General features: G+C 32.9%; 1 protein-coding gene across 1 annotated transcript in view; it reads right to left on the bottom strand.

Moving 5' to 3' along the window:
- Positions 1 to 18063, bottom strand: part of l(2)k01209 (uridine-cytidine kinase-like lethal (2) k01209) — a 28312-nt gene that overhangs the window by 3689 nt on the left and 6560 nt on the right. The window contains exons 6-19 of the mRNA XM_080154615.1: positions 14396 to 14439; positions 11753 to 11853; positions 11356 to 11409; positions 10745 to 10826; positions 10316 to 10365; positions 9269 to 9393; positions 8987 to 9086; positions 7573 to 7657; positions 7033 to 7097; positions 6741 to 6813; positions 5862 to 5970; positions 5249 to 5343; positions 4572 to 4695; positions 1366 to 1480 (exon numbers count right to left, since the gene is read on the bottom strand). Coding sequence (XP_080010741.1) covers positions 1366 to 1480; positions 4572 to 4695; positions 5249 to 5343; positions 5862 to 5970; positions 6741 to 6813; positions 7033 to 7097; positions 7573 to 7657; positions 8987 to 9086; positions 9269 to 9393; positions 10316 to 10365; positions 10745 to 10826; positions 11356 to 11409; positions 11753 to 11853; positions 14396 to 14439 — 1222 coding nt within the window. The remainder of the gene's footprint in view (positions 1 to 1365; positions 1481 to 4571; positions 4696 to 5248; positions 5344 to 5861; positions 5971 to 6740; positions 6814 to 7032; positions 7098 to 7572; positions 7658 to 8986; positions 9087 to 9268; positions 9394 to 10315; positions 10366 to 10744; positions 10827 to 11355; positions 11410 to 11752; positions 11854 to 14395; positions 14440 to 18063) is intronic.

Below are 18063 nucleotides of genomic sequence, written 5' to 3'. Positions count from 1 at the left end.
ATTCAATAAAGTACCAAAAATTCGAGCCAACGAATAAGATAACGTGTCTATAAAACTTTGGGTACCAGTATAATTTACAGTCAAGTAAGTGTCCCCATCCTTCGATTTCTAAGTAATGGCCAATTATTGAACTTGTTTGAATATATTGTTGAGTTTGTTATCTTTAAGTGACTTTAGAATGCTAAAAACTGTACCTACTTTACGACCTTTCTAGGTCGTACAGACGAACATACGACCACTCCTTATTTCGAGAGTAGCTACGCTACTCGTCATGTAGGTTCCTGGTAACAATAAAATAAAAGGATATGAAATAATATCTTCTTTTGCTCTTACTAGAAAAAATCGTCATTGTTGTTTTTGAATGGATATAGAATATATGGGACGGTATGACTGGGAAAATTGTCGTCAATTCGTTCATCCAGTAGTAGGTGAGGGGATGGAGTAAAGGGGGTGAATAGGGGGAGGGGGATCGTTATTGTAGCCAACAACAAGTTTCACTGTATCAGAGTACATGATAATCTGGTGTAAGATCCATTTATAATAAATTCATTTGTTTGATGACTAGGGGTTATCTAATTTTTTGTTTAATGTATTTTTAGTTTTGTTAATATAAAACGAGATATTGAATCGACCTCAGATTCAATATCTGAATATATTAGGTTATATTAATAGGATGATTAATAAACATTAGAAGAAAAAAACTGATTGTATTGAATTGTAAATTAGCTGTGCAACTTAAGAACATAATTACATAATGTACTTTATTTGATTTATTAACAAAATGTTACTTTTTGATATCACAAACATTTTAAAGTGGAAAATTTTCGTCTACATGTAATAAAGTATTAATTTATGAGACTTTCAATATTTAGAGGTTCCAATTAATGTATTTTAGACTTAAACAAAGTGTTTGGTAATATGCAAACGGCACTTACTTATCAGAATTATCTATCGATCTCGGAGGTTATAAGATCAAAAGATACATTTTTTCCAGCGATTTCTTTTGGGAGGGTGTTGTTAACTTCCCCAAAATAGTTATAAACCTTGCCGGGACCTATATCCTTTCACTTAAGGATAGGATTATTTTTTAGTATGGCTCAGAACTGGTTTTATTCTAGCGGAAATCAATCGGATGAATATCATTACTTGGATCTTAAACCAGATTTTCATGTTCTCTTATAAAGTGAAACTTGCAGCGGGCTAAAAAAACGACTTCCTCCTTCCACCCCATTTACATAATTCCCTCCCTTCCTTCTTGATGAACGAACTGACCAATAATATTATCAAGCTTAATTTACAACAATTTTTCCCCTGTCATAATATCCACGTATATTCTACATCCATTCATACTTGAATAATGCCTACCTGTCACCGAAGTTTCCAATGCCTGGCAGGACGTGGAACCTCTCATTGATCTCGGCATCTATGGCGCTGGTCACAATCTTTACGTTGGGGAACGCGTAGGCGATCGTGTGTACACCTGAACAGAAAGAAAATGTCATATTCAGTGATTTATTGAAAAAATTCAAATTATGTCATATGGTTTTAGGACAAACGCAGAAGTGACAAACGTCGAAGTGAACAAACTATTATATTATTAGGTTAAATAAGTATTTCGGGTATTGTCCCTTTCGTGGCAACGCCTCTTAAGGGGCGTTTCGTCGTATTTTCACATTAGTTTTTGTAGGTTATTTTAGGTTAGGTTAGGTTGGGTTAGGTGATTGCCCCGCAGGGTCAGACAATTGGATCTGCAGGGTTAGAGCCCCCCTCATGTGCTAGAAATAAGGGTAAAGCTACTGTAAAAATACGACGAAACGCCCCTTAAGAAACGTTGCCACAAAAAGGACTATACCATGTATTTCTATTAAGGTTAGGATAGGTTAAGATATGAATATAGAAATAAAGCATTTGAAAATCCTTTATAAGATGGTTTAAAATAAGTTAGATTAAGTTAAGTTTCCACTCCGACGTTTATCGTAAGACCTGTTTAAAAGTTTCTTTAGTCAAAAACAACAAAAAATTTCCAGTTTGGTATACTCGATTATTAGATTACTATATAAATCTCCCAAAATAAATTATTCCGTAAGGAAAATAATTAAATTCTAAGTTAAGAATCCTTGCAATCAACAAGAAAGCTAAAAATATTCCTTTTATGATAAAAAAGTCAATAATCCTTTATTCTTTATAAAAATAGAATATAATAGGCATTTTTTAAATATTTTAAATAAAAAAAGGACAAAATGGTTGTCAAAAGAGTTTTATTGAATAATGAATTTCTATTTTTGACTAAACAAGAATAGATTTTCCATTCAACAAGCTGATAAAAAGAACAGTCAACTGTAATACAGTTGAAACATGGAAATCATAGAATAATTTCCATTAAAAAATTAAGACAATGGATGTAGAATAAACGTGGATATTATTACAGGGGAAAATTGTCGTCAATTTTGGTTGTTATTTCCTGCGTCACTTAGGGGTCAGTTTTTTCATTCAGAAAGAGGGGGGAAGGGGATAAAGGGATCATTATTTTAGCCCGCTACAAGTTTCACTTTAATAAAGTACATGATAGTCTGGTGTAAGATCCAAGTAATGATAAATACATTATTAAGACTAAAACACAAGTCTTTTTGAAAACAGCTAGGTAAATAGACTGTAATTATCAAACTGAAAAGACGATCATTTGAACGGACAGACGTACGTACATATCAAGGCTAAAGAGTAGCTGCGCCTCCTAAACTGCTTTGTTGACCACTGCTGAGTGTTGAATTGAATTAATAAAATTGATGATAGAGCTTTCACAGTAATCCTAGTTTAATAACAAGGACAATAATGATGCAAATGGAGTAGAGCTATGACAGGTTGAGCTGACCCTGGTGCTAGCATACAAAAGTGTCTCGTCCTACTCCATGATCACTTAGGTCCAAACACTAAGAAACTATTGCTACACACACACACAAAGCTTTGACAGGTAAAATAAAAGGAAAATTAGGTAATTTTAAGGGAAAGGACAATGTAAGTAACACTATTTTATTTGGCTAATGAACGATGGAATATGTTTATAAAACTTTAAATGCTAGTATAATTTACAGTTCAATGTCATCTTTTTCCCTTAGAGATAAACAGTCAGCTGAGAATAGAAAAGAGAAGAAAAAAAATAAATCTTGGTTTAAATGTATAGAGATACCTAAAAGATGAATTATTGAGAGAAAAAAAGATAGAAAGAAGAAAAGAGAATAAAAAAGAATTAAGAAATAGAAAATGTGAAAGAAGAAAAAGTGAATTAAAAGAAGGAGAGAGAACATTTGAGATGAAACAGAAAATGAGAGGCAGTATAACTTATAAAGATACCACGCATCAAAAATAGCTGACTCAAACTAAATTTAATTTTAAAATTTTATTATTTATAAAATAAAATATTAGAACACAAGATCTTTTTTCAATGTGAAAGAGATCAGGAAAATGTTATATAAGAATATTGTCACCTACTGAGGGACTCCTTTGGGTTTAACAAAACTGGTTTTAATCCTATAATTTTTTATTCTAATATCCGCGGAAAGCTGTTTATAATACGATGCGATAAACAACTAATTTGAATCTTAGGCCTGAACACATCGAAAAAGTACATAATTAAAGTCCCTTTTCCCACCATACAACCCCCCCCCCCCCCCTCATTTACTATACACTGCACTAATGTGATAATAATTTCTTAATTACTACCGTCTTTTATCTAAGTAGTTGTAAAAATGTTATTGCTGCGCTACCTATGAACAAACTTGTCCTTTGTTAAAGTCTAAAATATATGATTTTTTTTGTACAATATGATTTCTTTTTAATATTTTCACCATTTTATAAGATTTAAAATATTCTCCTTTGTTAAATCCAAAAATATTTTTACTTTAAAAAAAAACTATTCATAGTAGCTAAAGTACTAGGTATATCAGTGTTTGTGACTGTCTGTCCATATGTCTGTACAATAACTTCCAATCACTGCACTTCCCTTAACTTCCCATCACTGAACTTACCTTAACTTCCCATCACTGAACTTTTCTTAACTTCCCATCACTGCACTAACCTTAACTTCCAATTACTGCACATATCTTAATTTCCCCATCACTGCACTTTTCTTAACTTCCTATCGCTGCACTTCCCATCACTGTACTTCCCTTTATTGTCCATCACTGCACTTTTCATAACTTCCAATCACTACACTTTTCTTAACTTCCCATCACTGAACTTTTCTTAACTTCCCATCACTGAACTTTTCTTAACTTTCCATCACTGAACTTTTCTTAACTTCCCATCACTGCATATCTCTTAACTTCCTATCACTGCACTTTCCTTAATTTTCAATCACTGCACTTTCCTAGACTACCTATCGCTGCAATTTCCTAAACTTACCATCAAGGCACTTCCCTTAACTTCCCATCACTGCACTTCCCTTAACTAATTCCTGCCCCTATATAACCCCTCCCTATCACCTACCCCTCAATATATTTGATTGTCCGAGTGTGTCCTATAAAATCTCTGTAACAGTATAAAAAACATTTTTAGATCAAATTCCAAATTCTCACCTGATTCTGCCATGAGAAGAGAGACCAGAATGATGTCCTCTTCCTTGACCTCGTGGTCCAACAGGACACGGATGGCCATCATGGCGGCTGCTCCGGTAGCCACGGTCGCATCCATCAGGATTACCTAAACAATCATACCATGTGTCATAACGAAGAAATTAAAAATATACCTAATTGATCTCCGAACTTTACAAATAAAATGAACAAATCAACAGGGGTGACACATGTCTTTGGTTGTAGTTTACTAATATTTCAACTACTGCCTATATCTAAGCATTGGTTGACAGATATTAGGCTGTTTGTTTTATACCCAGCCGTCACCCCCCCCCCCCCCCCCTCTCACGTCCTCAAGGATTTTCTAGCTTGTAATATAATCCAATATATATTCTACAGAATCTTTAGACTAGGGCAAAGAAGTTTGGAGTTTAAGCTTCCATGAGTCCTAATTTACTGAAGATAATCGCCCCCCCCCCCCCCTCCCTAAAATGGGGTTTTGACCGCTTACCTTATAATCCTTGATTTCCTTGGGTAACCTAAGGTAATGCAGCTCAGGTTCTCCAGAATCCCAGTTGGTTTGAATCAAGATCTTACTTTATAATCCTTGATTTCCTTGGGTAACCTAAGGTGATGCAGCTCAGGCTCTTCAGAATCCCAGTTGGTTTGAATCAAGATCTTACCTTATAATCCTTGATTTCCTTGGGTAACCTAAGGTAATGCAGCTCAGGCTCTCCAGAATCCCAGTTAGTTTGAATCAAGATCTTGCCAATTCTGAATTCATGGTTACCATTTTATTTTTTTAAAGACTTTTGAAGAAAAACATCAACTCAAGATTGTCAAATTGTGATATCCTAAATATATACGATTTTTTTTGTCCAAAGATCAATATCTCAATAATTTAAAAACTATTCTGGTTCTCTATTTTAGATAAGCTTCACATAGATCTCGTGTTGGTTTTAGGCTATTTTATTTTCAGATCTAAGTCTTGGAATAGTTTTAAGCTATTTTTCTAGCCTCTAGATGCCAGAGAGCGAGAGAACCATCAACTGAAGGAAAACTATTTTGTCTCAAGCTTTTTCACCAGTAAAAACTAAATATGTTTTTTAGATGATCAAATTTGACTGGCAGTAAAATAAGAAACAAAATTGTTCTTAATAAACTATAGAGCACAAAATTATTTCAGTGGTTACCGAGATCTTAAGGGACAGACAGACGGACAGACATCAAGCTACTTTGTATTATAGATAAATTATAGAGTACATAAACTTTGAAATAAATTGGAGCCATTCCTGATATCTTTACAGACATCTGATAGTGCCTGTTCCATAGTTTCCCCAGCACGGAGGATGCTCACCCCACATATACGCTGCACTGAACATTTCTTTCCTTCATATTTAATACCCTAAATAGAATAAACAATTCAAATATTTTATTACTAGGGTTGGCAATCCGTATCCGAATCCGGGATCCGCCCAATTTTTATTCGATTTTGGAATCCGAATCCGGAATCCGTTTTTAATAGCGGTTTCGGATTCTTAATTGGTAGGCTAAAATTAGCGTCTTGAGTGTTTTCTTTCAACTTCCGCTTTTTGAAGGCAAAGATTATCATAATTATATATAAAATTTGGTTCAATTCTCGGAAGTGAATTATAGAGAACACCAAGAACATTAATTATTAGGACATATGTAGCACTTAATTTTTTTTTAAAATCTTTTAAAATATTGCTAGAATTCGGAATCCGAATCCGGAATCCGCTTTTTTTGGCGGATTCTTGTAAGAATCCGAATCCGGTCCAAATATTTGACGGAATGCCATCCCTATTTATTATACAAGTAGGTAAAGTCTAACAAAAGATAAATCAATGTTTATCACAATCAGTCTCTCTTATTTTTTCAATGACAATGTCAATTGATTTTTCTTTTATTGTTATGTGAGAAGTATGGAAAAAACTGTACTCTTTGCAATATAATACAAAGAGTACCTACATATAAATATTCATTTGTATTGCATTTTATTCATAAAAAGGATAAACCTTACTCTTTGTAATAACATACAAAGAGTGCAAATAAATACTTCCTCTGTAGTGTATCTTATGTGTATGTCTCATACCGGGGTAAACATTAACTAAACTCTTTCCAAAATTATACAAAGAGTGCAAAACAGTATTTCACCTGTGGTGTATCTACTGTGTACGTCTCGTACGGGAGTAAGGATAAACTGTACTCTATCACAATTCGGATCAACCTAAAAAGTAAATTTAGGGGTTTATAACTTTTACAAAAATATTTTTCTTGATACTCCGCCCCCCTTTAACAAAATCTTAAATTTCTAGCTTCTGCGAGCCCTCTAAAAGTGAGTTACTTAACCAAATCTTACCATAATAGCAAAATAAAACTTCTACCTTTTAGCATAGAAAATGAACTTAAACCAGATTTTGCTATAATAGTAAAATAGTTATCCTACCTTTTAGCATAGAAAATGAACTCATCTCTTGGTGTGTCCTTATTTCTTACATAGGTGTGTAAGCCCTGCAAAATAAATATTTTATGTATTAAACTGAGAGGTTTTGTTTGCCTACGATTTTAATAAAAAGATATGAAAGCCTCGATTTTGATTATTAAGAGCTTATTACTGTTCGCTATTTATTCAACATCTGATGGCTAAATTAGATTTAGTGGGACTCTATTTGTGTATTTTAGACTACACCAAAGTGTTTGTTTGATTGCTAAAAATGTTTTCAAAAGCGGCAAAATTAAAACAGATTCTTATATAAAAGGCATTTAAAACAATTAATCTTTGGCTATCTTATTATATAAACTAACAAGGTTTTTTTTTAATGTCTTTATCTTAAAATTTCGAAAATAACCGAACCGATTGAGTTCTCTATTTTAGGAAAACTTTAAATAGATCCCTGGCTAGTTTAGGGCTTTTAAATTTTTAGATTTATGTCACGGAAAAGTTTTATGCTATTTTCATGGTCATGAAAAGGTGATTAATTGTTACCTGTATTTGTGGCGTTGTTGGCAACACTTTCAGAGTTCCTGGCAACGCATTTCCGTTTCCGTTGCCAACCTCGGCAAGCTTAGACCTTTACAGATAAAACATGTAAAAGGGAGGGATGTTTTGACACATTTGCGTAAACAGTGAGTATAGGCTTTGTCTTTGGACTGAGAGGATAGGTTATTAGGGAAAAAATCATTCTTATATGATAAATTTTCCCAAGTTTTAAGATTTTTTGGATAGGCCTCAAGGTTCAGGAGCTGCAGGCCTCAAGGTGGTCTCTGGTCAGGTAAAAACCCAAATCAAACTTTTTTTTCGAAGAGTTAAAGGTCAATTTAAATAACAAAATATGCATATTTTAAAATATTATTTACATATTTAAACAAAAAAGATGCATATTTTGTTTAATAAGTTGACATCTATCTCTTTTTAAAAAAAATATTTTTATTTTTACCCGTCCAGAGAGCAACTGGAGGCCTACAGCTCCTGAACCTGGAGGCAAGCTGCTCCTGAACCTGGAGTCCTATCCAAAAAATCTTAAAACTTGGGAAAATTTATCATATAAGAATGATTTTATCAAAAACCCATCCTCTCAATCAAAAGATAAAGCCTATACTCACTGTTTACGCAAATGTGTCAAAACTTCCCCCCCTCTTATTTTCCCGTATTGCTTTGAAACCGATCAATATCCGGTGAAATAGAACCTGTTCTCAGCCATACGGAAAAATTAAGTCTTACATCGTATTATATCCAATTTATTACGAATATATAAATGTTCATTCATAAGATTAAATCTAGTTTTTTTTAGCTCGTGCCTTCGGCATCTCAGAGCTGAAAAACTGGTTTTAATCTTATAATTGTACATTTTAAATCTGCGGAAAACTGTTTACAATACGATGCAATGAATTACTTTTATAAAACTAATAAGATTTTATAAATAATTTAATATATAGAATAGTTGTACTTTTTATCTGATCTTTAATATCTCAGAGTCAAATTACTTTAAAATTGAATGCTAAGTGTACTCAGTAAATTGATCTTATTTTAAAAATTACGCAGTACGTGTTCTGAAATTTGTTCTGTACTCTTATGTTAAGTAATTTTGGTGCGTTCCCTTAAAGTGATTGTTGAGCACTGAAACCCAACCACCCTATTTTGGAATTTAATTAAAAATAAGGAGGGCTTCCGTAGTTTTTATTCCCTTTACCTAACCCCTTCATAGGACCCTAACCCTGCAAGGCCTTTTCCTGCTGTAATCTAACCATGCGAGGCTACCCAGTATCCAGTACAACCTAACCTTCTCTAAGTAATAAGGAAATACTATCACCCCCCCCCCCTTTTTTTAAATAAGGATGATTGGGGGGGGGGGGGTGATTCAATGCACAACTTTGAAGGAAAAAAGAAAAAGTGAAAATACCTGAGTTTGAAACCCCTGGAGGCCAGCTGAGTTTGTACATGTTGGACGATCAAATTAATAGCAACCTCATTCTCACCTCCCCTTGGCACAATAATATCTGTAGACATCAGACATTTATGAATTTTCATCTTTAAAGTTTGAAAACTACATGGTTTAAAAAAATGATTTGTTCATATTATTTACCTAACCAAAAGCAAAACTGATTGATAAGCAGAAAAAAAAATTTGGCTTATCATTTTACATAACTATATGTGTTGAAAACCATAAACAATGTCTTTCCTGCATGTTGCATTGTTGGGGCAATGTACCGGTCGTACGCAGGTTTCACGTGGTTATTGTATTGTGCCATTACTCCGCCAATATCTCTGCCACGCTGTGTTATATCCCTTTTCAGCCGACGTGCTAACCTAAAATATAGTTTAAATTAATAGGTACTGCCAATAAATATTGCAATGTACCGGTCGTACGCAGGTTTCAAGTGGTTATTCTATTGGGCCAGTACACCGCTAATATATCTAACACGATGTGTTATATCCCTCTTCAGCCGACGTGCTAACCTATAATATATTTATTAGTAGGTAGTTACTGTCAGTACAAAGAATGTGGTAATGTACTGGTCGTACGCATGTTTCACATGGTTATTGTATTGTGCCATAACTCCACCAATATCTCTGGCACGTTGTGTTATATCCCTTTTCAGCCGACGTGCTAACCTATATTGTTATTTGAAATAATTTGTACGGTCAGTAAAAAGAATGGGGCAATGTACTGGTCGTGTACGCAGGTTTCACGTGGTTATTGTATTTTGCCATTACTCCGCCAATATCTCTGCCACGTTGTGTTATATCCCTTTTCAGCCGACGTGCTAACCTATAATATATTTTTTAGTAGTTACTGTCAGACTCAGTACAACGAATGTGGCAATGTACTGGTCGTACGCATGTTTTACGTGGTTATTTAATGTGCCCAATATCTCGTCCACATTATGTTACATCACGTGCTAACCTAAAATATAATTTAAGTACAAAGTATACAGGTACAGCAATGTACTAATCGTACACAGGTTTGCCAAGTTTAATCTACTTTGCTCTCTCCACGTTGTGTTATATCCCTTTTCAGAAGATGTGCTAGCCTATAATATTTTAATTTAAGGGTACTGTTTGTACAAATAATACAGCAACGTACAGATTACTCCGTTTTTCGCCATCACACTGTCAATGTTCCTGCAAACTTTTGGATTACTTTTTTCGTCTACATGAAGTTTTTATAATGTACTGTCCAAAAAAATGGACAGTGTGTACTAGCAGTACACAATTTAAAACAATTTACCTGACATCCGAGTCTGTTTCAACAAAGATCTTCATATCCAGCATATCCCTGGCAATTTGTCATGTGGTCATACAATTTAAAACAACCAATTCAAGACAATTATGACTAGAAATTTTAAAAGCAAAGATAAAAATCTTACTATTTACAACTGATTTATTACATGTATGTATGAAATAAAAAACAACTTTGAAAAGCATAATGTGAACATTTCAAACCAATAATATGGTCGAATTGTTCCTACACTGTGTTACAGTTGGTCCAATAAAGTTATTTTCTAAATTTTTTGTTCATTCTTATGTATTTTTTAACTTGTATACCTAGTAGGTCTAGATCAATATGATCTGAATTAAATTTTATAGGTAATACTTTAAGCATAGAGCTTTAATTGAAAGGAATATGATTTTAAGAAAATTCTATAATCACATTCCTAATTTTCTCGTCATGGAAGGCCAGGATACCCTCGAATACAATGACGTTGGCTCCATACATAGACACTGTCTTCATCTCGCGTCTAGAATTAAAATGTGAATCATACCAGTCTCCAAAGTTTTATATTCACTTTATTTCATTAGTCGGCAAAAAAATCTTTTATTAAAAATCAATAGGTAGGTTGGTTCCAAACTAGTAGTGTCCCAACTTTTCAACCAATAATTTGAACTACAAAAGGAGTAATTTTGTTTATCATCAATGGGCATGTATATCAATTTTTCGTTCATTGTCTTATCTTTTTAATATGATTCCCGGTAAAGCTTAACCTTTTCGGAGAAAGTTTCTAATGTTCACTAAAAACCAAGAAGGGAGGCGAAATGGGGCTTTTTATTATATACTAGTCCCCAAAGTCTTACATTAACATTTTCTAATTTGTTGGCTTAACAAACTTTGGGACTTTCTTTGAATTTTGATTGGTTGGTTCATTTAGTTGAGTGTCCAACCAAACGTTTAAATACTAATTGTAATTTAAATAAGGGGTAAAATCATCATTGGGGAAGTTCATGAAATTATCGGCCATTGTCTTATCCCCAACTTAAATTCTTACTAACCTGTGTGTAACAAAGTTGTAAATTGGCACTTCAACTTTCTTCATTTCTTTCAACCTAAAGATAAAGGAAGTGTCATTAAAGGGCCATACAAATAAAATTATAAATCATCAATTCTCATAAATTTCAAAAGAATTTGGGTTTTTCAAAATAGTAAAAAAATCAATAGGTATTGTGCTAGGTTTCGAACATTTAGCTAAGGAATTTTGTTTAAGATAAATGCAAGAATTCTTACTGTATAAATTCCAAAATTAGAAATTTCATGATAATTATACAATCATAAGACATTTTGTTTTTTATAGCTGGGGCTGTGCTAACATGAATTTATTGTCTATTGTCTTATCCCTTAAAATCCCTGATAAATATAGAACATGCACTCATTACGTGAATAAAAACTTACTTGTTAAGTGTTTGTACGAGTAGATCAAAGTCGAAGGCGTCAGGATGGTCAAAATTATATTCATTGATAGCAGCTTGTTCATGCTGCTTCTCATTTAGCACCTAGATACATAGATAGATAGATACATACATACATACATAGATAGTTTGTTGGATAGTAAGATAGACAGATAGATAGATATCATTATCATTGAAAACAGCTTGTTCATGCTGCTTCTCATTTAGCACCTAGATAGATAGATAGACACATAGATAGATAGTTTGATGGATAGAAAGATAGATATTATATTTATTGACAGCAGCTTGTTCATGCTACTTCTCATTTAGCACCTAGAGAGATAGATAGATATAAAGATTGATGGATAGAAAGATAGATATTATTTTCATTGACAGCAGCTTGTTCATGCTGCTTCTCATTTAGCACAGAAATAGATAGATATATATATATAGATAGTTTGATGGATAGAAAGATAGATAGATAGTTTGATGGATAGAAAGATAGATATTATATTAATTGACAACGGCTTGTTCATGCTGCTTCTCATTTAGCACCTGATAGATAGATAGATAGAAATAGAGTATGATGGATAGAAAGATAGATATTATATTAATTGACAACAGCTTGTTCATGCTGCTTCTCATTTAGCACCTGATAGATAGATAGATAGAAATAGAGTATGATGGATAGAAAGATAGATATTATATTAATTGACAACAGCTTGTTCATGCTGCTTCTCCTTTAGCACCTAGATAGATAGATAGATATTTAGTTTGATTGATAGAAAGATATATATTATATTCATTGACAGCAGCTTGTTCATGCTGTTTCTCACTTAGCACCTAGATAGATACATACACAGATATATTAGATAAGATAGATAGTAAGATAGACAGAAGGACAGACAGATAATATATTTATTCTAATTTAGCACCTAAATAGATAGATATATTAGATACATAGTTTAATGAATACAAATATAGACAAAAATGTAGATAGCTTGTTCATGTTGCTTCTCATTGGAGCACAAACCCTGCGGGGCTACCAAGTGCCCAATATAACCTAGCCAAACGTAATTAACAAGCAAAAGAAAAAATACCCCCCCCCCACCCTTTATCAAAAAATTAGAGGATCTAAAAAAATAATAGGTGTCTATCTCAAATAACAGCCGAGTAAATATAATTTCCACTCAAAAAATTTCCTATGGAAGCCATGTATAAAGAGAAGCTTCGCTACTAAAGAAATCTTTGTATTTATTATAGGTATTAGGAAGCCATTTAAACTAATATTTTGCAACAAAAATGAATATATTTATGAAACAGTGCAGTGCAAAAGCATCAGGCAGAAAGGGAACATTTGGATTTATATTACACTGGTACCCAAAATTTTAAAATAATGTTTTCTTATTCGTTGGCCTAACATCTTTGGGGACTTATTTTTTATTTTGATTGGGTTGATTCATAAGGTTGAGTATACAAACGTTGCGACCAGAACTTGTAATCTACTAAAGTGGAAATTTTGTGTATCATCATTAGGGATGTACATCAATCTTATTGTCTTATCCCTTTAGATCCCTGATAAACAATGAAAGGAACAATTGATCTCGATTAAAAGTTATTGAAACAAAATGTATTTTATGCAAATTAACAACATAATGAAGAAAAGCTATTAGTTTTGACTAGAAGAAAAGTTGAAGGCAAAATATTTTTTCTCGCGATTTCCTTCCTAGCATAAATCTGTTTATAAAATATGATAAAATATTACAGATCTTAATATCATCTTTGATCTTAAACTAATTCAACTTTTGCAAAATTTAACAAAAAAAACATTCCTATATGTAATGATTTTTATTATTATTTAATGAATATTTCTTGGTATTCTTTATCAATTAAGATATTAAGATATGAAAAATGATACCTATTACCCTTAACTGTAATATGATCTAATAATTGCTTTGATTAAGTATTATATTTCTTGCTATAGTACAAAAGTATTTTTTACAGTCAGGGAGGGAGGGGACAATGGGCAATTTATTACACTAGTTCTCAAAGTTTTAGAATAACGTTTTTGAATTCGTTGACTTAACAACTTTATAATTATTTTTCATTGGTCGATTCATTAAGTTGAGTGTCCAAACATTTCAACCAATAATTACTTCTACAGAAGATGGTATTATGTAAATCATCATTGGGGATGTAAATCAATTTATCGGCCATAGTCTTATCCTTTAAGACCTTGATAATTTACAGTATTCTGTTTGATAATTGTATACTTAAATCTCATTAAAACTAAGGAATGAAAGGACAAAAAAACGGTGGTTTCCCTTAAAGAGACTAGTCGAGCATATGACCAACCCTCTACAACCTTATCATGAAAAACTTCAAAATAAGGAGGGTGGTTTGCTTTAGGTCCAGTTAAACTATGTTTCATTTTATCCAGGGTGATCCCGCAGGTAAAGACCCCAAAGGTTTATAGCACCCGCAGGTTTTAGGTAAAGGAGAAAAAACTACCCATTTATTTGAAAATAAGGGGGAGGTGGGGCTTCTGTGCTCGCTCATCACTTTGAGGCAAAGCACCCAAATAAACTACAACTTTTCTAGAGATAATATGGAATCAAAACAAACAATAAAGATCAAAAAAATGTACCTTGTAGAAACTGTCCATTGAAAGAAGTGTAACCCATGGAACTCCTAAAATAAGTAAAAATAATTAGATCAAAAATTTTCTACATGAATGGTGAAAACGATAATTATACAACCCCTTTCTTTCCCATGATTCTTGAAATTAATTTATCTGCAATGTTCTATCTTTGTTCGTATAATGGAGCTTTTCTTCAATTATCGAAGGTTTAGCTGCTAAAATATTTGTCTAAGAACAATTTGTACAAACTCTCACCCCACCCCTCATAAAAGAAAAATTACTAAGATCAATTCAAAGCTTTCTTCAAAAGCACAATCTAATTACTAGGATATTTTATAGCTCTAAAGTAACAAATTCAATTACAATACAAACAGATATCACTAGCGACTAGCATCTAGGAACTATGTATTGAAAAAGTAGATAATTTTCCTAAAACAATTTTAAGGACTAAATATAACCATTAAATAGCCTAAAACCATCCAAGGACCTATGTAGGGCTTCCTTAAAATGTAGAACTCTATTGGTTCTGTAGTTATTGAAATCTTAAACTACAGATAAAAAAAACTTCTACGTTTATAATAGGAAAGATGTAAGATTTTATCAAATAATTTTCATAAAAAAAATTACACAAAATAAACGTGAATGCCTATGTTAAAATTAGAACAAACATTTTATTGCAATATTTTTGTGCAAAATTTTTGCACTTTCCATTTCTTTCGTCATCTATTCAATCTTTTTACCACTGACATTTTATAAAGTTACCAAAAAAAATCTATGTACATTTTTGTTTTAAAATGGTTTAAGGTTTTTTTCTCTCGAATATTCAGCATTAAAATTAATACCACTTTGAACTCTGGTAAGGGGGGGACATTAGGATGTTTATTACACTAGTCCCCAAAGTTTTATACTAGCAGTTTCTTATTAGTTGGCTTAACAACTTTGGGGACTTTTATTGAATTTTGATTTGTTGATTCATTAAGTTGAGTGTCCAAACGTTCAAATCACTAATTGTAATCTACAGAAGGGGAAAGTTTATTCAAAATAATTGGGGATATACATTACATAAATTTATTTGTTTTGTCCCTTTAGATCCTTGTTTAAAACCTGTAATTTTAAACTCTAATTCAATTGTTTTTTCTCCTTTAAGAAACTTACATATATAAAAAGATTAGCAATGAGAAATTTATAAGATGGATCACATTTGATACAGAAATTAAAATAGCTGTTTTTGGCAAACACTTTAGCAAAGCTGAAATGTGCAAAATAGTGCAAATTATTCTTTTTTTTTGTAAATAATAGTGTACAATATGATACCATCAAAAATAACAACAAAAAGACAATTGAATATTATAAACACAGACCATAAGTAGCACAACAACAAAAAAAACAATTAACAGCAATTTAGCTGTAAAAAATACTTTAAAGTAAAATGCAAAATTGTAAATAAAAATTTTTTATTTGTAAAGTGATAAGGTATTTAACTATATTGCAAAGAACAGGTATAATTTAACTGAAAAAAAAGTAAAGTGCATTTCGAATTATGGACAGATATCTGCCGATGGTAAAATAAAATGATTTAGACCAGTTTTGTTAGCTCCGAGGGGCCGAATGCCCAAGCTTGCAAAACTGGTATTATATCATGAATTTTATTTCAATATGCGTGGAAAATTTTCTGTAATACGATGCTATACTTGATTTTTCAGTATGGCTGAGAACTGGTTCTAATCCAGCGGACATTCAACTGTTTCAACTGCATTTATCAATAATTAAAGCAGCCCTTACCTAGTTCTGATATAATTTTGTTTGCGACAGTAGTTTTACCACTAGTGGAGCCATCACAGATACCAATAACAAATCTCCTTACCTAATTCTGATATAATTTTGTTATCTACAGTAGTTTTACCACTAGTGGAGCCATCACAGATACCAATAACAAATCTCCTTACCTAGTTCTGATATAATTTTGTTAGCTACAGTAGTTTTACCACTGGCGGAACCACCACAGATACCAATAACAAATCTCCTTACCTAATTCTGATATAATTTTGTTAGCAACAGTAGTTTTACCACTAGTGGAGCCACCACAGATACCAATAACAAATCTCCTTACCTAATTCTGATATAATTTTGTTAGCTACAGTAGTTTTACCACTAGTGGAGCCACCACAGATACCAATAACAAATATCCTTACCGGGTTCTGATATAATTTTGTTTGCGACAGTAGTTTTACCACTAGCGGAGCCACCACAGATACCAATAACAAATTTCCTTACCTAGTTCTGATATAATTTTGTTAGCTACAGTAGTTTTACCACTAGCAGAGCCACCACAAATACCAATAACAAAACTCCTTACCTAGTTCTGATATAATTTTGTTAGCTACAGTAGTTTTACCACTAGCGGAGCCACCACAGATACCAGTAACAAATCTCCTTACCTAGTTCTGATATAATTTTGTTAGCTACAGTAGTTTTACCACTAGTAGAGCCACCACATATACCAATAACATATCTCCTTACCTAATTCTGATATAATTTTGTTAGCTACAGTAGTTTTACCACTAGTAGAGCTTCCACATATACCAATAACATATCTCCTTACGTAGTTCTGATATAAGGGGGGGGGGGGTTAATGCAACCATCTCGTAATCAATGTATAAATGGCACTTAGAATTTGAATTTTGATCTAAAAATCATGTGAAATGATACAAAAACAACATTTTCAGATTTCTAGTACCAGCAACTACCGGCTAGAACCGTTTGAAAACATTTTCGAGCAGAAAATAGTATTATGTTGAGATAGGTTTCGTGATGATTTGCATTGAAAATAGCCCAAAAAATGGCTAAACTGCTGAGACGCCAGCTGTTAGCCGTTATTTTACCTAGTTCTGATATAATTTTGTTAGCTACAGTAGTTTTACCACTAGCAGAGCCACCACAGATACCAATAACAAATCTCCTTACCTAGTTCTGATATAATTTTGTTAGCTACAGTAGTTTTACCACTAGTGGAACCACCACAGATACAAATAACAAATCTCCTTACCTAATTCTGATATAATTTTGTTAGCTACAGTAGTTTTACCACTAGCGGAGCCACCACAGATACCAGTAACAAATCTCCTTACCTAGTTCTGATATAATTTTGTTAGCTACAGTAGTTTTACCACTAGCAGAGCCACCACAGATACCAATAACAAATCTCCTTACCTAGTTCTGATATAATTTTGTTAGCTACAGTAGTTTTACCACTAGTGGAACCACCACAGATACAAATAACAAATCTCCTTACCTAATTCTGATATAATTTTGTTAGCTACAGTAGTTTTACCACTAGCGTGGCCACCACAGATACCAGTAACAAATCTCCTTACCTAGTTCTGATATAATTTTGTTAGCTACAGTAGTTTTACCACTAGTGGAGCCACCACAGATACCAATAACAAATCTCCTTACCTAGTTCTGATATAATTTTGTTAGCTACAGTAGTTTTACCACTAGTGAAGCCACCACATATACCAGTAACAAATTTCCTTACCGGGTTCTGATATAATTTTGTTTGCGACAGTAGTTTTACCACTAGTGGAGCCACCACAGATACCAATAAAAAGCTCCTTACCCAGTTCTGATATAATTTTGTTAGCTACAGTAGTTTTACCACTAGTGGAGCCACC

Source organism: Acartia tonsa, chromosome 3, assembly GCF_053477335.1.
Source record: "Acartia tonsa isolate MP-2025a chromosome 3, ASM5347733v1, whole genome shotgun sequence".
Lineage (NCBI taxonomy): Eukaryota > Metazoa > Arthropoda > Copepoda > Calanoida > Acartiidae > Acartia > Acartia tonsa.
This window is presented reverse-complemented; position numbering and strand designations above follow the sequence as displayed.